Source organism: Protopterus annectens, chromosome 1.part2 (genome assembly GCF_019279795.1).
Source record: "Protopterus annectens isolate FY-2018-M chromosome 1.part2, PAN1.0, whole genome shotgun sequence".
NCBI lineage: Eukaryota > Metazoa > Chordata > Ceratodontiformes > Protopteridae > Protopterus > Protopterus annectens.
This window is the reverse complement of record NC_056727.1, coordinates 1,083,372,978-1,083,396,703: the sequence shown is the minus strand read 5'-3', so window position 1 is coordinate 1,083,396,703 and position 23,726 is coordinate 1,083,372,978. Positions and strand designations below refer to the sequence as shown.

The 23,726-nt window shown below is 40.0% G+C and overlaps 1 protein-coding gene across 1 annotated transcript in view; it reads left to right on the top strand.

Annotated features, from left to right (window-relative positions):
- The window catches only part of LOC122792242 (ras-related protein Rab-39A-like), a 197,828-nt gene extending 174,443 nt beyond the window's left edge, over nt 1–23,385 (top strand). Inside the window, exon 2 of the mRNA XM_044059991.1 lies at nt 22,270–23,385. Within this exon, the coding sequence (XP_043915926.1) occupies nt 22,270–22,696 (427 nt within the window). The 3' untranslated portion in view covers nt 22,697–23,385. The remainder of the gene's footprint in view (nt 1–22,269) is intronic.
- Nucleotides 23,386–23,726: the final 341 nt, after the last annotated feature.

Genomic DNA, 23,726 nt, shown 5'->3' with positions numbered 1-23,726 from the left:
AAGCCTTGGGGTTCATGGCATCTTGTATTCTGGTGCTTCCCAATGCCAAACTGCATATGAGGAAGCTACAATGGTATCTCAAAAATGTATGGACACAGCACTGCCAGGATTTGGACACTGTCATTCAAATAATACCTTGCATTCAAAAGGAATTGTTGTGGTGGGCTCAGGAATGTCACCTAAACAAGGGACTCTCTGTGACCCGGCCAGAGGCGAGTCAGATTCTAACGACAGATGCCTCAGACAAAGCTTGGGAGCTCATCTGAATGGAAAGTGGATACAAGACAAGTGGCCTGCCAGACTACAACATCTACATATCAACTTGAAAGAGATGTTAGCAGTCCAGTTTGCATTAATAGCTTTCAAGGATTTACTTCTTCCAGGGCAGGTGTTGATTCTAACAGACAACACAACTGTCATGTGGTACATCAACAAGCAAGGCGGAACACATTCTTATCCTCTATGCAGGCAAGCAATGATTTTGTGGGAGACTGCTCTCAGTTTACAGCTAAATCTTCAGGCAAGGTATCTGCCGGGAGCACAGAACTCCTTAGCAGATGTGTTGAGCAGACGAATTATGGATCCCCACGAGTGGAAATTGGATCCTCATGTATTTCAGAAATTGACAGTGTCATGGGGAACTCCAGACATAGATCTGTTCGCTTCTCCACTAAACCACCAGCTGCCAAAGTTTTGCACGAAAAGGTTTCATCCCACAGCTTGGAAAGTGGATGCTCTTTCTTTCAATTGGAGCAATCTTCATGTGTATGCTTTTCCACCTCTGCCTCTCCTCCCAAAGGTACTACTAAAGGCCAGACAGGACAAGCCAAGGATGATTTTGATAGCTCCAGATTGGCCGCGACAGCATTGGTACCCATTACTGAGAAGCCTGGTACGGGAGCCTCCATGGCCTTTGCCTTCGATTCCACACCTGTTGTCTCAGGAGGACAGTCATTTGCTCAATGTCAAGCTTCACTCTCTGCACCTAACAGCCTGGCATATTCTGTTTTGAACCATAATGGGCCTCCACTTCCACAGCAAGTTTTGAATGTTATTTTGAAAGCTAGAAGGCCTAGTACAAGGAAAGTGTACGCAGATAAATGGAAGAGATTTTTATTTTGGAGTGCAGCAAAGGATTTTGATGTTTCTGAGCCTAATTTAAGTGTGGCTCTTCAATATCTTACTGAGTTACTGGACAAAGGTTTGTCCTTCTCTTCTATTAAGGTTCATGCTGCAGCAATTTCGGCTCACTATGATTGTGACCCACCATTGTTTTCTCATCCTTTGTTCAAGCAATTTCTTAGAGGGGCAAAGAATATAAAACCCCCACGTAGAGCTCCTACTCCTGCTTGGGATCTCAATTTTGTGTTGGAGAAACTCACTCTACAACCCTTTGAGCCTGCAGCTACTGCTGAGTTGAAATATTTATCATGGAAGACTGCTTTTTTGTTGGCCATTACCTCTGCAAGAAGGGTTTCTGAATTACAGGCCCTTATGGCAGTTGAGCCTTTCTTAATTTTCCATAAGGATAGGGTATCTTTGCGTACTAATCCTTCCTTTATGCCTAAAGTGGTTTCTAGTGTGGCTTTAAACCAAACTATTCATTTGCCTACTTTTTATGCAAATCCCCAAAATAAAGGGGAAAAGATTTTGCACACTTTAGATGTACACAGGCAGTTGCGTTATTATTTGGACAGAACTAAAGGGTTCAGGCAGTCTCAGCAGTTATTTGTTTCATTTGCTTTGGGTTCTCAGGGCAAGCCTGTGTCAAAACAAACTATTTCTAAGTGGATTGGGTTTTGCATTGCTTTCTGTTATTCCCATCATGGCAAGGAGATTCCAGCTGGGATTAGGCCTCATTCCACTAGGGCTACTGCCACTTCGACAGCTTTTTTAAGGGGGGTGGCAACTAAAGATATTTTGGAGGCAGCTACTTGGAGTTCAGTGCATACTTTCTCTAAGCATTATCACCTTCCACTTTACTCTAAATCTAGGGCTGGTTTTGCCACTGCTATTTTACAGGGCATTTTGGCAGCTCCTGCTTCTTTATAGTTTTGCCATCCTCCCTTACCTCTGCTTTGGGATTCTACCCAAGTGTAAGGACTGCAGCAATGTGAGATGAAGAACATAGTACAGTTTTGTACCTACCATAAATGTAGATGTTCAAGATCCACATTGCTGCAGTCCAATTACCTCCCTCCTTCCCTCTGTAGTTAGAGGCGGTTGTGTGGGTTGGGTTGTAAATATTGTGTATATTGTATATATTGTACATATTATTAGTGCAAGGGTGGTTGGTTGGTTGTTTGCTGTCTTTTGGTTTTGACCTTTCTTTTTAGGGTCTTCTGACATCTGGGGCAAGAAAAGACTGAGGATATGACGTCGGTCATGCGCATTTGTACCCTGACGTCCTGATATCAGTCTAATGCGCCTTGACCGACGTCAGCCTTATACTTTGATATTCGGGCCGACCGAGGACAGCGGACTACCCAAGTGTAAGGACTGCAGCAATGTGGATCTTCGAACATCTACATTTATGGTAGGTACAAAACTGTACTTTTTTCATAAATCTGTTGTATTAATGAACAAAAAAAAATATTTGAAGTTTCTGATGGTTCTTTTTGTGGAAGTATTTTTCTTTCCTCTAATTTCTGTCTTAATCTTTTTGGATATCTTCTATCTATAAATTCTGGGCTTCTTGCATAATAGTAACAATACATAGTTTCTTTCTTATCCTCAGTAGTCCTCTCTATCTTCTTTATGGCTCTTTTGGCCTATCAGTTTTTGTGATCTACTACTTCCTTCTACAACAGGGGCCATCCTCCCCTGGGCCTGGCTTAGCCCCACTGTAAGAATGTTTCCATGTCTTGAGGATTCTACACTGTCATTTTTTCCAGTAATGACACCTTACCAGGATTTGACACTTTTTTTATCCTGGGTCTTGTGCACCCAGCTATCTTTTTTTTAACCTACTTCTGTCCTTGATATATGCCATATAAAATAAAGTCTACATACCAGTATCATCTATTGATTAAGATTTTGTGAAAAACAGGGTCCACCTCTTGAAGGTACTTACCAAGACATGAAGATGAATTCAACTCCAGTGATACTACTTTCCTTTGCTTGCTGACGTCTCTCTCCATTCGGTCCATTCCAGGCTTCATGTGAGAAAGTTTCAGTGGTATCCCAGATCAGTGTGGCTTCAACACTGCCACCCACTAGACTATCTAGCTTCTCTGCTCCCTTAGCTCAAACTGAAACTTCACTGGTGGATTCAACAGATATCTCTCAATCTGGGTGTTTCAACTTCCTCAGCCATCCCAGGAACTTTTCATGGATGCCTCAGAGCTGGGGTGGGGAGCCACTTCAGGCATCCTAAAAGTTTAGCATCTTTGATCCTTTAAAAAGAGGGTAAATCTCACCAACATCCAAAAAATGAGGGCTCTCATTTGACTCTTCAGGCTTTCCTCTCAGCCTTGGTGCCAGGTCCCTTGAAGGTTTTTACAGACAACACCAAAGTCATGTGGTACATCAACAAGCAAAGGGTAACAAGGTCTCACCTTCTTTCCAGAAGAAACATTCAAACCTGGGAAGTAGCCATCAGTCTGCAGGTAATCCTACAGGCAGTCTGCATACCTTCAGAGCACAGTCTGGTGGTAGATTCTCTCAGCAGGTCCAGGGCACAAACTCATGAATGAGTGCTTCACAGAGGTATGTTTCTGGACATAGTTCATCAGTGGGGTAGTCCACAAGTGGATCTCTTTGCCTCCCCTCTGATTAGACAACTCCCTCATTTCTGTTCCAGAGTGCCATGTCCTTTAGCTTGGAAAGTGGATGTCATGCCTTTTTCTTGGAAGAGAATGTTCCTTTAGGCCTTTCTTTCCTTCATGTTTCCAGGGTCCTTCACAAGATCAATGACACTCCATAAATCTTGTTGGTGACTCCCTTTTGGTCCAGACAACACTGGTTCCCCCTCTTATTCTAGCTGGCCAGGAGCAATCATCACATCACCACATGGAACTTCACACACAGGGCAACACATCTCTCCTCCACTCACATTTGTCCACTTTTCAACTGACACTTTGGGTGATGAGGTTTTGATTTCTTTCCATTGCCAATTTTCTGAGGACATGCTTAGGGTCTTGCAGGTGGCCAGGAAGTGGAACCCATTACTAGGAAATCCTATACGTCCAAATTGAAGAGAGTTTCTGTCTGGTGTCTTAAACATCACTAGAATCCCCCCTGGTTCTTTCATACCTATGTGAATTGCTACATGCTGGCTTGGTGTATTCTTCAGTGAAAGCCCACTTGTCAGCCATTTCTGCCTGCCTGTGACTTGCTCCTCCTTTGGCCTCTAGATTTGATGTCGGGTAGTTTCTAAATGGTGTCCTTCATATTAGACCCCCAAGAAAGCCCATTCCTCCTCCTTGGGATCTTAATTTTTTTCTTGAAAAACTGAATCAGGTTCCTTTTGAGCCTGCTGCCTCCTCTTCTTTACAACATTGTACCTGGAGGGCTGTTTTATTGGTTGCTTTAATCTCTATCAGAAAGGGATCTGAACTCCAGGCCTTGATGGGTGGTCCTTCCTTTTTTGTTTTTTCATAAAGATAGGGTGTCTCTCCATATGAATCCTTCTTTTATTTCCCCTTTGGAAAAAACAAAGTACCCACAAACTACCACATAGGTGGTAGCCCCCTAAATACAGAAGATGTAATAAGGGATCTGGGGACCCAAGTAGATAGTAATCTCTCCTTTAATAATCACATTGCCAAAGTGGTTAGAAAATCCTTCTATGTGGCCCACCTAATCACAAAAGGGTTTGCATCCAGATCAAAAGAGGTCATTGTGCCCCTCTACGCATCACTTATCAGACCCATCATAGAGTGCAACTCCCCATTTGGGATGTACCTTGCAAGACACCTGCAATAGTTGGAAAGACCACAGACATACCTCACCAAGAGGATCACTGGCCTCAAACAGATGCCCTATGCAGATTGACTGAAGAAACTCCAGCTGTACTCAGTTGCATACTGCCTACTCAGAGGTAATCTCTGCCTGACATACAAGGCCATGTCCAACCCAGAAATGATGGACATGCTCCACCTAAAGAAAACCATATCCCCTCGAGCCACACACTCTAGGGATCTAAACCTCACCACAACAAGAAATAGGACGTGCTGGGGGGATAGATTCCTGTCCCAGAGACTTCCCATGCTCTGGAACAAGATTCCCAATCTACATTAGGCAGAGCTCCTCACTAACTCTTCAAGAGAAACATTGACGAGTGGATGGGAAACAGAAAGTTTACCCTGGGGATCACTTCAGTGGCTCTGCTGGACAGAGGCACAGGGAACTAATCTAAGGGGGTGGCAAAAGCCAACACATTCCGCTAGGCTTATAAATGCCTTTGGGCAGATAGCCTAGTCCATATCTATGAACCTATTCCCAAGATGGTTAATGAGCTGTCCCTTAATCAGTCTGTCCAGCTACCTTCTTTTTTCCCCTTCTCTACAGTCTGCTAGTGAGAAGGTTCTTCATACACTGGGCTTTCATAGACAGCTCAGATATTATTTGGAAAAAACAAAGGCCTTTTGTAAATCTAATAAACTTTTTTTTTCTTTTCATACCAGGACATTGGGTTTGGCACTTTCTAAGCAAACCAGCTCCTCCTGGACTTCCAAGGCCATTTCTCCTTGTTATTCTTTTAATGGCAAACAGTTGTCTGCTTCGGTTAGGACTCATTCTACTAGAGATTTGGCTTTCTTGGGGGCTTTCTTCAAGGGTTTGGACACCAGCTCCATCCTTGAAGCAATTACTTGGTTTTCAGTTCACACATTCACTAAACATTGCAAACTGGATGTCACTTCCAGAGCCAGGACAGGTTTTGCCAAGTCTATCTTGCATGGGTTTGTCGAGGGCTCTTCCTTGCCTTCCTCCTCCCTGCCTTCACTGTAGATTCTGCTCTCTTCCAGAGGTGATGAACACTGCAACAGTGATATGGAAGGACATAGTACAGTTGTGTACAATCTTACCATAACAGCAGATGCCCTTCTCTTCACTGTTGCAATATTCACTCCCTCCTAACACCTGTTCTCTTTTCTCCTTTTCCATTTCCTTCTGGCCAAGAGGGTCTTCTCCTTCTCTTTCTACCTTTATTTTCTGGATATACATCATATGTCACCTTTATGCCCTACACTTATGAGGGGAGCATGCATCTGATGAATGATGCTCCTAGGTAATTAATGCTTTGGTATACTGGCCGGACATTGGGCTATCCTTAACAGGAGATCCCAGAGGTGATGAGTACTGCAGCAGTGAAAAGAAGGAAATGTACTGTTATGGTAAGATTTTACACAACTGTACTTTCTGGGCCATCAGTTTTTGAACTAGTTATATAAGGATGCTTTCTTCTATGCCTTTGTGATGCTACTTTCTATAAGTACTGATAGAGTCCTCATATTTTGCCACTGCCTCTTTGGTCTTATTACTACACAAAGTCTTGTTAAAAGCAGGGGCGGCTCGTGGCATAGGGCTGCCGGACTGCAGCCCCCTCAAAAATAAAAAAGTGAGAGAAAATGAGAAAGAAAAATGAAAAATAAAAAAAAAATTATTTTCGAAATTTCGCGCATAGACCGAGTCCCGACTACTGTCGGTCTATGCGCAAGGCAGTCCGGCCGTCCCCATAGGGGTACACAAGGAGACGTCTGTGCACTTTTACAGTGCACAGACTCGCCAGGATTATGGGACACGTCTGGACTGCAAGAGCAGCAGCAGGGACCCGGGACAGAGCATTAGGGATCTCGGGAAGGAGCATTAGGATCTCGTCGGGCAGGAGCAGATCTCACGAGTCTTTCAGTATTGTGCGGGAAGGATGTACGGATATATTCAGGTAAGGTGCTTTTTATGTGGTGCTTATGCTTTACTGGAGTTTGTTTGTGTGTGTGTGGTGCTTATGCTTTACTGGAGGTGTTTTTGTGTGTGTGTGTGGTGCTTATGCTTTACTGGAGGTTTTTGTGTGTGTGGTGCTTATGCTTTACTGGAGGTTTTTGTGTGTGTGGTGCTTATGCTTTACTGGAGGTTTTTGTGTGTGTGGTGCTTATGCTTTACTGGAGGTTTTTGTGTGTGTGGTGCTTATGCTTTACTGGAGGTTTTTGTGTGTGTGGTGCTTATGCTTTACTGGAGGTTTTTGTGTGTGTGGTGCTTATGCTTTACTGGAGGTTTTTGTGTGTGTGGTGCTTATGCTTTACTGGAGGTTTTTGTGTGGGTGGTGCTTATGCTTTACTGCAGGTTTTTGTGTGTGTGGTGCTTATGCTTTACTGGAGGTTTTTGTGTGTGTGGTGCTTATGCTTTACTGGAGGTTTTTGTTTGTGTGTGTGGTGCTTATGCTTTACTGGAGGTTTTTGTTTGTGTGTGTGGTGCTTATGCTTTACTGGAGGTTTTGTTTGTGTGTGTGGTGCTTATGCTTTACTGGAGGTTTTGTTTGTGTGTGTGGTGCTTATGCTTTACTGGAGGTTTTTGTTTGTGTGTGTGGTGCTTATGCTTTACTGGAGGTTTTTGTTTGTGTGTGTGGTGCTTATGCTTTACTGGAGGTTTTTGTTTGTGTGTGTGGTGCTTATGCTTTACTGGAGGTTTTTGTTTGTGTGTGTGGTGCTTATGCTTTACTGGAGGTTTTGTTTGTGTGTGTGGTGCTTATGCTTTACTGGAGGTTTTTGTTTGTGTGTGTGGTGCTTATGCTTTACTGGAGGTTTTTGTTTGTGTGTGTGTGTGTGTGTGTGTGTGTGTGTGTGTGTGTGTGTGTGTGTGTGTGTGTGTGTGTGTGTGTGTGTGTGTGTGTGTGTGTGTGTGTGTGTGTGTGTGTGTGTGTGTGTGTGTGTGTGTGTGTGTGTGTGAAAATGCCCCAGGTGCTTATGGTGGTGTGGTAGGGAATGCCTCAGGCTTGAACCCTGTACCCTGTATGCAGGTGTTAAAGACTTGAGTTCCCTACCCACCACCATTTGTAAAAAAATTTCAGATTTTTGCCTCATATTCAATCTGATCTGTTCCTCATAATATCTGTGGTTTGTAAATGTTGCAATGCTTGATATTTGATGGTGTAATAGTAGCATTGTTGCCTCCCAGCTGCAGGTTCTTGGGTTTGATTCTTGGCTGGGGTTCCTTCTTTGTGGGGTCTGTATCTTCTCCCTGTGTTTGTGTGGGTTTGCTTTTGTGTCCTCCCATGTTACAAAGACATGTCTGCATTATTTCTTCCTGGGCCTCTGCTGAAAATTGTTTATTTGTTCCAAGTCAGACTGTCCTGATTAAAAATGTTAAATAAAATTGACAGGCATTTGAATTTCAGACTTAAGGGTTTCTGAATTTTTAATTCCTTGCATATTTGATGGTGCAGTGGTAGTATTGTTGCCTCACAGCTATAGGTTTTCTGGTTTGATTCTTGGTTGGGGTGGCTTCTGTGTGGAGTCTGCATCTCCTCCATGTGTTTGTGTGGATTTGCTCTGGTGCCCTGCCATTTTACAAAGACGTGTCTGCAGTTTTAATCCCTGCTGAAAATTGGTTTTGTTCTGTCCGCAGTAAAATTGACAGGCATTTGAATTTCAGACTTCAGGTTTCTGAATGTTTAATTCCTTGCATAATTGATGGTGCAGTGATAGTATTGTTGCCTCACAGCTATAGGTTTTCTGGTTTGATTCTTGGTTGGGGTGGCTTCTGTCTGCATCTCCTCCCTGTATTTGTGTGGATTTGCTCTGGTGCCCTGCCATTTTACAAAGACGTGTCTGCAGTATTAATCCCTCGTCTCTGCTGAAAATTGTTTTTGTTCTGTCAGCAGTAAAATTGACAGGCATTTGAATTTCAGACTTCAGGTTTCTGAATGTTTAATTCCTTGCATAATTGATGGTGCAGTGATAGTATTGTTGCCTCACAGCTATAGGTTTTCTGGTTTGATTCTTGGTTGGGGTGGCTTCTGTCTGCATCTCCTCCCTGTATTTGTGTGGATTTGCTCTGGTGCCCTGCCATTTTACAAAGATGTGTCTGCAGTATTAATCCCTCGTCTCTGCTGAAAATTGTTTTTGTTCTGTCCAGTAAAATTGACAGGCATTTGAATTTCAGACTTCAGGTTTCTGAATGTTTAATTCCTTGCATAATTGATGGTGCAGTGATAGTATTGTTGCCTCACAGCTATAGGTTTTCTGGTTTGATTCTTGGTTGGGGTGGCTTCTGTCTGCATCTCCTCCTGTATTTGTGTGGATTTGCTCTCATGCCCTCCCATTTTACATAGACGTGTCTGCAGTTTTAATCCCTCCTGAAAATTGCTTTTGTTCTGTCCGCAGTAAAATTGACAGGCATTTGAATTTCAGACTTCAGGTTTCTGAATGTTTAATTCCTTGCATAATTGATGGTGCGGTGGTAGTATTGTTGCCTCACAGCTATAGGTTTTCTGGTTTGATTCTTGGTTGGGGTGGCTTCTGTGTGGAGTGTGCATCTCCTGCCTGTGTTTGTGTGGATTTGCTCTGGTGCCCTGCCATTTTACAAAGATGTGTCTGCAGTTTTAATCCCTCGTCTCTGCTGAAAATTGTTTTTGTTCTGTCCGCAGTAAAATTGACCGGCATTTGAATTTCCAACTTCATGTTCTTCAGAATACATAGTAGCACAACCTTTTTTTTTTTTAGCAATTTTCAAAGTTTATAAGATGAATATTTTAAATTTGTCCCTATTTTTGGGACTGTATTCCCCCATTATTGGCTTCGTCCAGGTTTTTGTGCTAAGGTTGACAGCTATGGCAAGAACTGAATTCACTGAATATGTTTGAGGGCTGTATTCCCTCATTACTGGGTTTGTCCAGGTGTTTTGTACTAAGAGGTTGACAGCTATGGTGAGAACTGAATTCACTAAATGATAGCCATTTAAGTTTCAGTCTTCCTCTCTTTTACAAAGCAGCTGATGTGGCGTAGTGGTATGTTACTCTGACTGTTTTTGCTCAGGGACCTTGGCAGTAAAATATATGGTGGCAACACAACATTTTATTCTAGCAACTTTCCAAGATTATACAAGCAATGTTTAATGTGTCCCTGTTTTTGGGCTTTTGACCCCCCCCCAATACATTTTGGCTTTTTCCAGTTTTCTTGAGCTGCGAAGTTGAGATGCAGTTGAGTATTGAGTAGATTTTACAAGGAACTGAGAGCTGCAGGGAATAGAAGTTTAGTGCTTTGCCAAGTTAATACTATAGCACAACAGGCTGTGTACTTGCTTTTGATGCAGAAGGTTGTGGGTTCTACTCCCACTAGGGGTAGATGCTGCCGTACTGAGAATGTTCACCTTGGTGAAGATACTAACTATGAGTTCGTTATCAGTTTGCCATCCATTTCCTCTTGCAATATTATTACTAGCTTATCATTTTTATAATGTAATATAGACAATTTATTCCTGAGGGGCAACAGACACTTTATATTTCGATGAAACCATGAAATATAAAGGTGATTGCTAGCAGCAACCACTTCATTAGTTACAGATTTCTTTAATGTGGAATTATTTAGATGACTGACTTCAGAGATTGTGCATATTTACTGATAATGGACTGTAGAATTGTGCATATTTACTGATAAAGGTGGACTGTAGAATTGTGCATATTTACTGATAATGGTGGACTGTGGAATTGTGCATATTTACTGATAATGGTGGACTGTGGAATTGTGCATATTTACTAATAATGGTGGACTGTGGAATTGTGTATATTTACTAATAATGGTGGACTGTGGAAGTCTGAGTAGACGTTTTTATGATAAATGTTCTCAACTGGGCAGTTTTGCCATTATGGGTGCATATGGTTTGTTTCATTGCTTACTGGAAATAATGTTCAAAACAAATTTAAAACATCCTGTAACAAGTGTACTGTATTGTACAAGGAATATAATTTTAGTACAATGAGGAAGGTGTATCAAAGAGCACATGTATGTTTCATATGCAAGGAGCCTATGATTCAAAACAGCCCAAAATTAATCTTTATCTGCCACTGGCAAAATGTATTTTCTTTGAATGTGGGTTTCAATGCTGTTTCAATGAATGTGAGTTTCAAGGGCAGAGAAGTTTTAATGCTAAGTTTTCATTGTGAGACTGCATTGCTTTGTTTAACAGATGACTTAGTGTTTGTGCTGTAAACTACAAAATAAAACTTTCAAATGAAGTCCAACTCATCATAGAAGTAAAGCAGTATGCACATTAGTGTTTATGGTAAATGGAGTGAAATAGCCAAGTATAATGGTTCATTGGAATGGCTGCAGAGGCTCCATTCAATAATTATTTTGTCAGGGGGGAAGGGCAGCAAACTCAGACAGGCCCAGCTGAACTATACCTCCCAACTGTCCAGATTTTCAAAGAATGAATAGATTTTTGCTTCTTATTTTTGGTTTGTTCATAAAATTTGTAGTTTTAATTCCTAAATGATTTGCCAGAAGTCACTCTAAGTTTCAGACTTCATAACCTTCAGAAAAATGCATGTTAAAGTAAGAGCTGTTCTATCAACTGTCTCAATTTATACAAGAGCAATTTTTAGTACTGTTTATATGTGCCCGCAATATATTTGGCCTTGTTCAGATTTACTGCATTAACAGGTTGAGAGGTACATGCAAATAAATTGCTTTATAGAATTAGGCATAGCCAACCTCGCAACTGTCCCCAATTTTTGACTCAAAATGTTGCTCTTCCCCCTTATAATCCCTCCGCAAAATAGCAATTTTGGAAGAAAACATGGAGGGTTTACAATTAAGAAATAACTGTAATAATCAAAGTTATAGATTACTTGAAATGCATGTAGATTCTTTTATATTTTGTCAGCTGCTCAAGGTAGCAGTACTAATATTAAAGTGTCCCTTCTTTGACAGGTAGCAGCTGTATTGTGTGTCTATTTTATATTTTTGCATCACGTTTGTCCATTTTTCATAAAATTGTGTTTTTTGGCAAATTAGTGACATCACTAAAGACTGAAGTTAGAAAATGACAGACATTTGAGTTTCAGATTTTATACCCTTCAGAAAATTCATACTAATGCAAGACCTATTCTATTATCTTTCTAAGTTTATTAGAGCAATATTTAAAAATTGTCCTTATTGTTGGGCCTTTGTCCCACTTCTGTGTATGGCTTTGTCCAGATTTCTTGCTCTTGAGGTTGAGAGGTATGCCAAATGTGTCAGGGCCATCACAGTCAGCCAGAGAGATTTCAAATTGTGACATGCTTGTTGCACCCCACTCCCCATGTAGTGACTCTGGATGTGTCCAAGCAAGGCAAGGAGTAGTTGTATCTACCTTGGATGGGGAGGACACACTGCATAAGTACTACAGTGGCTTTTCATCTGTCCTTGATTTTGCAGAATGGTCTGGTTTCTGTCATATTTTTGTACTGTTGATTTATGCTTATTACTCAAAGTGCCTGTTGCTCTGTGTTTTAAGTAGCAATGCTTTAATGACCATAAGGTAAGCTTGTCTGAGATCGTAAGATGCAAGTAAGCTTTAATAAGCATACTGTTAAAGAATTGCCAACATTGAAAGCCTTTCTGTTGTTGCCATGCAGAGAATACTTGACTACATAATGTATAAGCCTTGGGTATTAAAGGACAGGATTCCATTATTTTAAAAAGCTCATTACACTTGTTGGAGACTTCCAGTCATCTCTACAGACTTTACCCGTAAACTAAACAGAATGCCAATCATGTGTGGTCCATAACCTGTACAGTAATCCTTTAAGCAATGTATCTTGAGCTTGTTTCTTGTTTGCTTTTCATTTTTACTTTTATCATGTTTTCCCCATGAAACAAGTTGTCAGGCAGCAGGTCTTTTTGGATAAGAAACATTTTTACAAGTGGGGCATCACATAGATTTCTACTTTCAGCATGTTACTTGGTACTTTAATAAAGCTGAATATATTATAATTAGGACTGCAGTGCAAGGAGAAGTGGTTTGAGTTGAGTGCTTCTGGTTTTTCTTATACTTGATTTTGACTGGCATTCCAGTAATGTATTTAAAAAGTAATTTATTTTTTCATGCCTCACAACCTTTTGTTTCCATCTAGATATTAAGTAAGCTGTCATGCAGCCAATGCATTGAAATATTTTTATTCTTCTACACTTATTTTTGTCTTGATTGGACTTTCATAATGATGGTTTGCCACCCAGGGCAGCGTATTTAATTAAAGTTAGTTTTTTTGTGGTTTTGTGCATAGCTCCTCCCCTTTCTGGTTGACCACACCCCCTCCCCTTGACCCCACCCATTCAGCTGTCTCCTGCAGCCCCCCTGTGATTTGAAGTCACCAGCCGCCACTGGTTAAAAGTATCAGGGTTAATAGATTCAGGATTATGATGAAACCAGTCACGCAGAGGAACAAAATGTAAAACCATGTGGGCACACATGCAAAACAAGCAACCCTTTTTTCACCACCTGTATGATTTGCTCCATTGCTTCACCTACCAGTGACACATCTCCTTATGGTGTGTAAAGGGAAGGTTAGGACATGCCCTACATTTATTTAATGTCATGTACGATGGGGAACAATGACATACATGGGGCTGGCTATGGATACTTAAATATCATTTTCATGCAGAATTTGCACGTACAAGTGAAAAATACAAATATTTCTACACAGGATATGATATTGGTGCCAAACAGCATGGCCACTGCAAGATAAGGCCAGGATGCTCAAATGTCATTCCTGGAGAGACTTTTGATTGGTTCATACAAGAGTGACACTTTTATGGTGGTGAGCACTATGGGATCACTTGTATGTTTGATGCCATCAAACACAGAAATTGTGGCATCAAAAAGTAACTGAGCAGAGTAATTTAAACTTTTGACCTCTTCAACTTTTCATATAAACATACAGTATACTACTCAAGTGGTCTTTATCTTTCGTAATTTTCTGGTTTACCATGTGTACACTCTGTGAAACATGATATCATCATGTGGCCTAATGCTTCAGTTTCTGCTTTAAGGAACTAATGCTAACTCATTTTACTGCCTTTGTCATGTCTACACGTTCTCCCAACACCTGTTTTTTTTTTTTCTCTCTGGGTGCTCTGATCACCTCCTGCTTTCCAAAGCTATGATGGTACATTCACAGCACTGAACTGTCCCTAAACCACAGGCAGTAGCTAAAAATGATCCCGAATTTAAAAAATACATGCTGTGAAACATTCTGCATGGCAAAAATCTGTTATTTTTCATAACTAAATAAAAAGAAAAGTAAACTTATGTTGGCCATATGGACAGATGAATTAGAAGCAAAAAGTGTAATACTTTTTAATGAGCCTACCAACATATTACAAAAAAGTGCTTGAACAATAAACAAACTTTTCAGCTTGAGATAACAACTTGTTTTGATGTCTTAACTGGGGAGTGGTACAATGGACCAAGGATGTTTTCAGATCATATTAAAGTTTTGCCTCTACTGTCCCAGTCTGCTGATGTGGCATAGTTTTGTGATTAATCCCAGGTAGGTTGTGGTTCAGACTTGTAATTATTTTCATGACAGTGATGTACTTCCATAGCTGGCATTAGGCACCTAAGAATCCCGCGACAGCTGGGTGGCCACAGATGACCTGCTGCAAGGGAGGGCCCTGATGAAAGCAAAAGTAGCTTCCAGCCACAAGGAAGAGAATGTGGGGGTACCTACTTTCAGTGGCTGTCTGATTCTGGCATCTGCTTCTACTTTTTCTTTCCTTGTTCAATAGCTGATACAAGTTAAGCTGCAATCCTTCAGGTCCACTTCTTTCAAGAAGTGGACCTGATTGGTTGCAGCATTTTGTGTCCCTTTTTTTCTTTCTCCAAGATAGTACAAGTAAATGGAGTAGACGTCATCCTAAAGCAGCACTCAATCACATCCGCTTCTTAAAAGGACAGGACCCGATTGGTTGCAGCATTTGCCCATGATTTTTCTTATTTTTGTCATGTTCATCGCAAACTTTCTGAGTTTCTTGTAAAGAATAGGAGTTAGTCAGTAACGCCAGACATTATACTTGCTTCAGAAATTCATTGTTGATGGAAAACCTGTTTTAACTTTTTATGTGTATTAAAATAATATTTAAAATTGTCCAAGGTTTGGGAACTTTTACTCCTTAATATTTTGACTTTACCCAGAATTGCTAAGCAAAGAAATTGTGAGGTATGATGGAATGTTTCTAATTTTGTGCCTTAAAAAGTCCATGTTCCACGTAGTTCCTCATTGAAAGGAAGGGGTCACATATTCACTGATTTTTTTTTTTTTTTTTTTTTACAAATATCAGTTGTAAATAATACTGAATGGCATATATGTGTGTATATGTGTATTTTTTTAATAAAAGTCTGACATTTTCTGGGGCTGGCTGGCTGTGAAAAAAATGCCTTCTGCTGTTTGCTCATTATTCTTGCTTTGCAGGGCCAGAGCCGGATCATGGTCAAATGGGGCCTTGCAGTGTCCCATTACTTGGCTATTTCTCCTAGTTACCATAAACACTGTTCAAATTTGTCAGTATGCAGGCTATTTTCTTAATTTCTACAATGATTACAATATTTAGATTTAATTTAAAACTTTTATATTAAATTTTATAACACAGACACTGATAGCCATTTGCTAGACAAAACAGTATAGTCTCACAATGAAAACAGACTTAGCACTAACAGTAACCTTCTCTGCCCTTGAAACTCACATTCATTGAACTGGCATTCAAAGAAAATGCATATGGCCAGATGGGGATTACGTTTACCTTTGAGCTGTTTTTAAACCGTAGGCCCCTTGCACACATTTTAGGACCATGCATACAGGCATGTGTTCTTAAATTCACCATCCTGATTGTATTAAATTATATTCCTTGTAAAATACAGCAGCACTTGTCAGTGTGTTTTAAATTTGTAGTTTTGAACATTTTTCCAGTAAGCAATGAAACAAAACGTATGAGCCAATAATGATAAAACTGCCCATTTCAAAACATTTCAACCATAAAATGCACTTCAAAACAATCCACCAATATCAGCCAATATGCACAATCTCTGCACAAATAAATCTAAATAATTCCACAGTAAAGACATCTGTAACTAATGAAGAGGTTGCTACTAGCAAACAACTTTATATTTCAGTGTTTCATCTACAAATTCAGTGCCTGCTGCCTTTGAAGAATACATTGCTTATGTTACATTAACAAAATGGTAAGCTGCTAATATTGTGGTAGGGAATGAACGGCAAACCAACAACAGGGTCATAGTTACAAAGTATCTCATCCAAACATACTTAGGACTGCAGCACCTCCCCCTTAAACACAGTATCAGTAATTCAATTACATGGTGTGGGAGTAGAATCCAAAGCTTTCTGCATCAAAAGCAATTATGCTACCAGCTGTGGTACTAACACTGCTTTCAAATTCTCTACTACAAACAATTGCACATTGAAAACAGAAAACAGACTTGGCATGAACAGCAGTAAACTTCTCTTCCCTTGAAACTCACAATTCCTTGAAAATGTACCAAAGCTCACGATTCCTTGAAAATGCACTGAAACTCATAGTGTGGTAGGTAGTGTAGAGGATTCAAACACAATCCCCCCACACAGGTTCTCCACTAACCTACCCCGGCATAACAAAAGTCCACTAACGTACCTGACTCGTTCATCTGGAAAGTCCATGCTCATTTCTTAAAAAATCACATGCTCAGCCCTCCTTTCTGTTCCATTTTATGTATGTGTGCATCATACTAAAGATACACGTACAAATGCTACTAAGGATGCACTCTGCATGCATCCTTAAAGAAGAAATGCAAGTTTGTGGCAGCCCCCCCTGACTAGTGGACCCCTTAAACCAGTGGGCCCTAGGCTACTGCCTAGGTTGCTTAGTACTGGATCTGGCTCTGGGCAGGGCTAATGTTTTCTGTGAAGCAACATAGACTACTTTATGTGTAACTTGATGTTTGTGTGAAATTTAGCTGAAATGCATTATATGGTCATTATTTTTAATTACAATAATATCTGAAGCATATAAAGAAGTGGTTATAACTGCTGTGCAGGCTGTTTTGTTCTTCGCTCAGTTGAAACAGTAACTAGTCTAGCTTTGCAGGACAAGTATACACTTGTATAATATAAGATGAAATAATTTACTGTGATTACTGGGTGTTTGTGTGAAACTTGAATTACTGTGACTTATTATTTTACCACAATCAGACATCTGAAGTATTTTCACAGTGAGTAAAGTGGCTGTAATTGATGGGTACAGCAGCCACTGTGAATTAATGTAGCTTACCTTTATTGTTGTTTGTTCACTGTTGAACAATAGTCAGTTATCTGGTGTGGTAGTAGTAGTAGTAGTGTCAGTAATGTAGTTGCTGAAATCAGTGAAAACTAGTATTGTTATGGCATTTGCTTGTGTGTCTGTGTGTGGGGAGGATGCAGTGCATTTAAGACCAACAAGTTGGCCATGATTTCTTTCACTTGATTTGTGGTGGGTTGGTGAAGAAGAATGTGTGTGAATGCATTTGCTCATCGGCAGAGTGGCATAGTGACACAGTGAGTAGCTTTGCCCTGGTTGAGTTCTTGGCTGTGTAGTCTGCATGCCATTCTTGTTGCTATATGGGTTTACACATGTGCTCAGGTTTTCTCAAGCATCCCGAAAGACATGCTATAGGTGAATTAACATTCCTTCAGTTTGTCTGAAGGTGAACATGTAAAGTGTGTGTGTGTGTGTGTGTGTGTGTGTGTGTGTGTGTGTGTGTGTTTATAGATATATATATATATATATATATATATATATATATATATATATATATATATATATACATACACACACACATATATATATATATATATATATATATACATACATACATACATACACACACACACACACACACACACACACACACACACACACACAAGCATACACCTTGTGATAGATGCTGCTTGTTGGAAGCAGTGTGTGTGTGTGTGTGTGTGTGTGTGTGTGTGTGTGTATGTGTGTGTATATGTGTGTAAAATATCACATATTCTTATCTGGGATGTAACACAGTATTGCTGGGCACATACATAACTTGTCTGGGTAGCAGTTAAAAGAAATGCAGTTAACAAGTCATCATCTTTCAAAACGATGCATAAAATGCATCATAGAACATTTAGAACCTTGGAGCTTCTAGGGATTTGGCAGCACTCAAACACTAGACCGTATAAATGGATTCTGACAAGGAGTAAATAGTGGCCTCTGCCCTCAACCTTACCGGTTCTACCGTCCCTGCACAAAGGCTTACAGAGAAGATTGCTGAAGCTTATGTGGGGGACTGGCGATGATGAAGTCATTATTTCTTTAGTTTTCCTCACAATCAAACCTCAAAATTGTGTACAGAGATCACTATTGCTTGTGTGGAGGCTGGGGACAGTGTGGTCATTACTGCTTTAGCTTTTTGAAAGAACCTCCGAGATGAGCACAGAAAGTCACAGTAGCTTACGTGGGGACAATATACTGTCTAGGGACAAAAAGCTAGAATATGTCATTGTGATCATTATTTTTTCACATTCCTGACAGTGAAACATCAGGCACTTATATCGGTGGCTACATTTTGGAGGTGGGAGGTACACAGACCTGCTCCTATTCATTTGACAGCAACTGGTTCAAATGTGTTACTGTGTTCTATTTCTTCTTTCAGTTGTGTCCCAGCCTGATATCAGAGAGGTACACATAAGGTGGGGGCCTTTTGGGTGTAAGGGTGAGTAGGCTTGCTGTGTATATGCGTGATAGCAGTTGATTGAAATGTATGACTGTGGTCATTTGTGCATTCACTTTCAAACTAATTTTAATACCACAAAGATAGTGTCTGTCTTTTTCTCTGGGGAGGGAGGTGGTGGTAGCAGAGAGTCAGGCACTACTCCCATATAGGATTTATATATCCTCACAAACATTTGTGTTCTCAGAATCATTTTGTCACATTTGAGCATTAAGCCTTGGACACAACTTTTTTTCTTTCTTGTAAAAAGACTGAATTTCATTTTTTATTCATGATTTATGCTCAGGCCATCACTGAATCAAAGGCTGGGAAAATTCTTTGAGATGCACCTCAGATCATCCAGTACCCCATGGTTTCTTCTGGACCCCAGATCCCAGGCTTAATTTAAATACATCTTGCGCCATTATGGCCATGCTGTCTTGGCCAGTTAAAGTGTGTTGAAAAGATGCAAGAAATCAAACATGAGTTTCTTTCATTAGTCATGATTTTTATTCAGGCCATCACTGGATGGATGAAAAAGTTATTAAAAAGATATAAAATGCACCCAGAGCATCTAGAAAACATGGTTTCTGGATAAAGGTGAAGAGTAAGGGAAAATGTAAGAAAGGAAGAAAAACAATCTGTATAGTGTAATGAGGTCAGCATGGGAGAAAAGCAGGGGAGCACTGGAAGATGTGTGTAGAGGGGGAGCAGCATGCAACAGAGGATGCTATGAAATGGTTTAGCCATGGCACCATTTTACCTGAGGCCAGCCTGCACATGGGGTTATTGTAATGTTACATCACTGGAAACAAAATGTCAATCACTGTGAATGTCCTGCTGTGGAAGTGTCTAGGGGACCCCCAGCTTGACACTTGCTTTTCTGCATTCTGTGCCCAAATCATTGCTGATCTGTACCACACCTCATACAGTATCCAACACCCTGTTTCTACCCCAGCATCCTTGCAGTGTCCCTTATCCTGTAGACAGAATATTTCATGTGAATCACTTGTGTATTACATCAAGTCATTCTTCACTTAACACTTAAAACTCATGGTCTGAATCTCATGACTTTCACTTTCACGTTGTGTACCACTCAGCATATCACTTAACTGTCCAATGTTTCTGAGTCACCCATGCAAAAAGGCAGTTGTATATAGTGGGTGGTCTTATCTGGCCACCAAGGTTTTCTTTTCTCTGATTCACCATAGCTGAACTACATATTTATTTTTCAGTTTAGTGATATGATGCACATTATTGAGTTCTACTTATTGTTTGGATGCAACAGTTTGCTATCATTGGTATAATATGATATATATGTTGTATTTTTATGATGGCGCTATGGCACATTTCTACAAGTGCTGTATGGATTTCATTGTTCACTTTGTGTACCTCCTTAACATTAATACCTATGTTGTGTGTGTGTGTGTGTGTGTGTGTGTGTGTGTGTGTGTGTGTGTGTGTGTGTGTGTGTGGTTCAGCCAGGAAGGAGACAGTTTAAAAGGTCTTCTCTCTTGGGAATGAGGTGATGGAGCTATCCATAACAGAAGCATTCTCAGTAGAGGCTGTGGATCAGCTGCACTGATAGCAAATTGGTGGTGGTTTGGTGGTGGTGTGTTCACTTATCCAAGATGTCTGACCTATTGTGCTGGAGTGCACACGTGATGTGATTTTACAAACACGTGATCAACCTGGATGGGAAATTAGAGAATAATGAAAGCCTGTCTGTTTATAGTATGATACTCTCTGGTCCTGTTCACCGCTTCTCACCCTGGACTCGGAGGACAGCCAAACAAGGGAAGAGCAAATGAATAGACAGACAATGCTCATTCTGCAGGAGCTGAAGAATTTTTGGCATCCATATATAGGAAAGTAACTAAAAACAAATGCCGAAAAAATTAATAAATAAATGAAATTAATACAAAATAGCCAATAATAGACAAAACAGAGAATATGATGGTTCAGTGCAAGTAAAGTCCCCTCACCAGTTCATACCCTTTGATTTCTAACAATAAGTAAAAATGAGTAATATGAGTGACATGGCTTCCAAGATAAGTCAGAGTTAGTTTGCACCGTACAGCTACATGAGGTGAAATATTTCTAGATTTTCATTGCCATTTTCCTCTTAAAATTAACTTTTGTTCTTCATGTTTTCACCACGTTTAAAGAATAATCGTCTAGTTGACTTTTATGACAAATACTACAGCATGCAAGTTAACATTCAATCAGCCATCCAAAGAGCAACCTTGCGTGCATGCGTCTTCAACTAGTATCTATAAGGGTCTGTAAAATTAAATGTTGAGAGAGACCTGATTTACGTTCAGGGCCTTTGTGTGATGCAACCTATGTGCCCTCATCTGATGACAGATTGTTTTGTATGTAGTTGACAAAGCTGTATGCAAAGCATGCTAAGAGCTTAAATGGAAAGACTTATTTAATTAGTTCTCTTATTATTCTGCATGTTCACCAGGGCCACTTATGAAACACTGCCATGGAACTGCTTTATGACATGGGACAACTTGCAACAAAGTGCATCCATTTTTTTCTGTCTTATTTTCTAGTATAATATTTATTAATGGAACAGTGAACTGAACTATGGAGTGTATTTCCTACTACTCATAACATTTGGACACAGTAGAAAAAATCCTTAAAACCTGAGCAGATTAGTGGGGCTACATATGATAATACACTGTAGGGTTCCCAACAATCCCAGTATTGCAATTTTGTGAACAAGGTTTCAAACCCATAACACAGGTTTCAAACCACAACACTGCAATGTCACCTGAATGTTAATTTAAAACATTTTGCATTCGAATTTTAACACCCTTATTGCTTACATAGTGCACTTCAGTCCAAAGAGATGTCACAGTTACAAATATATCAAAGTATATGTGTACATGTTTATTTGTATTCATATGTAGTTATGAAACAGGCTGAGAAAAACATGCAATCTGAGTGGCTAACAGAGGCTGTATAAACTATGTCCAGTGCTTATATAAAAATATATCTTCCCAGAACATGACTACATAACATTTTGTAAGTAATTATAGGTGCTGGATAAGGCATTGACAAAACTACACATTCAAGCTCATATTGCCTGGTTACATGGTCATTTTTATTCAGTGTACAGCTCAGCACATGTACAGTGCTGCAAATACATATTTGCATGCACATTTAACATGCATGCATTGTGCACCAGTGAGTTAAATTATGTTTAGGGGGAATTTGTACTTTTAGATTCAGCTGGGTAGGTTATGTCTTATGTTGTTTTTACTTAAATCTACTGAAAATGTTTGATTTCTTTGCTTTTCTTTAGTAATTATTTGATTTGCTTCAAACTTTAAGTAATACTGTTCATCACACACACACACACACACACACACACACACACACACACACACACACACACACACACACACACACACACACACGTCTGTAAGACTTGTAATTTTGAGCAGAAACTGTTCCAGTGAGGCTACAACTTCTACATTCTTGAAAACAGTAAGACTCGTACAACAGTCAAAGCCTGAAAGAAGCTTACTGCATTAACATAAAACATGTCTATTTTTTATATTTCAGATCTGTCACGCAGTCTTACTACAGAAACTCTGCTGGTGGGCTTCTGGTGTTCGATCTTGCTAATCGGACGTCATTTGAGCATGTGAAGAACTGGCACGAAGAGGTCATGGAGCGAGTAAAGCCTCACAAGATCATTTTCATTTTGGTGGGGCACAAAAGTGACCTTGTGGAAGAGCGTGAAGTATCTGTGGAAGAGGCAGAGAAGTTAGCATCCACTTTGGGACTAAAATACATCGAGACTTCTGCCAAGAACAACAACAATGTGGAAAATGCTTTTGCAGTGTTAACAATGAGCATTTATGAGTCAATAACCAAAGGGGAGATTACACTGAGGGAGGGGTGGGATGGTGTGAAATGCAGTCTAACCCAAATGACTGAATCACGATCTAAGGCACAGAAAGCACCAGAACAAACGTGCCCCTGTTAGCCTGAGTGATCGCAAAATTTTGGATGCTCATTACTTGCATTTTCAAAATATCGACTCTAAGCCCTAGTTAAAGCAGACAATCTGTTACTGTGATGCTAGATAATGAATCATGCATACTCGATATGCTTTGTTGTGACTCCTGAAGGGGGTGGCACATTACAGATCTTTTAGACCACAGGAAAACTGAAATATATGCAAGCAAACTTACCAGCTGTCATCAGATTTTTGCACTAAGTTAAACTGTATGTTAGCAGTACCTATAACAATAAAATCCTTAGGTGTACTGAGGAATTTTATTTTATTTTTTATTTATTTAAGAGGATAGCCTCATATGTGCAAACTGCTTTCTGTGAAACGTGATCTTGCATGGCACAGGCATGCAGACTTGCAGGAAGAGCTTGGTGAACTTCATATGTATTCTGGGATCTCAAAGCAGCTTGGTTATCCATGTTAGAATGAGAGCTCTTTTAGTCTCAAGGTCACAAAGAGTCACATCCATGGCTCCCAGTTATATTATACTGAGACTTTCACTTGCTATATAGTCATTCTAGTCTTTATATTAGAGCCGATTGTGAACAGAAGATTAACTAGCCATTCGTTTCATGGTTGAACGGTATTCTTACTCGTAGAAGTGTATTATTTTTTGATGTGAATTAAATGACTGCAAATAAAATAAATGGTAAAAAATGTAAGTGTTGTCTGACTGTTGTACAAGATGCAGATCTTTTTTTGTCTTAACCATACTTGAAAGTAGATAAGAATATGCATTAGAAAAAAAAATACATGCGTTAAAAGCACTAGAACATATGTCAAATTATCTAGTAAGAGAGAGAATTGGGTAATAAGTGGCAGCCCAAACTGCAGACCTTCTTTTATTCATCTGCTAAATTTGGAAACTGGTCATCATATTTTTACTAGTTCTCATAAAGAATTTTCTGAGACATAAAGTAATGTGCTGTAGCTCTGATGGATTAGGTTCCCCCATTAAAGGACAGCACTTCTGCCTGCATTATAATAAATCAAACTGTAG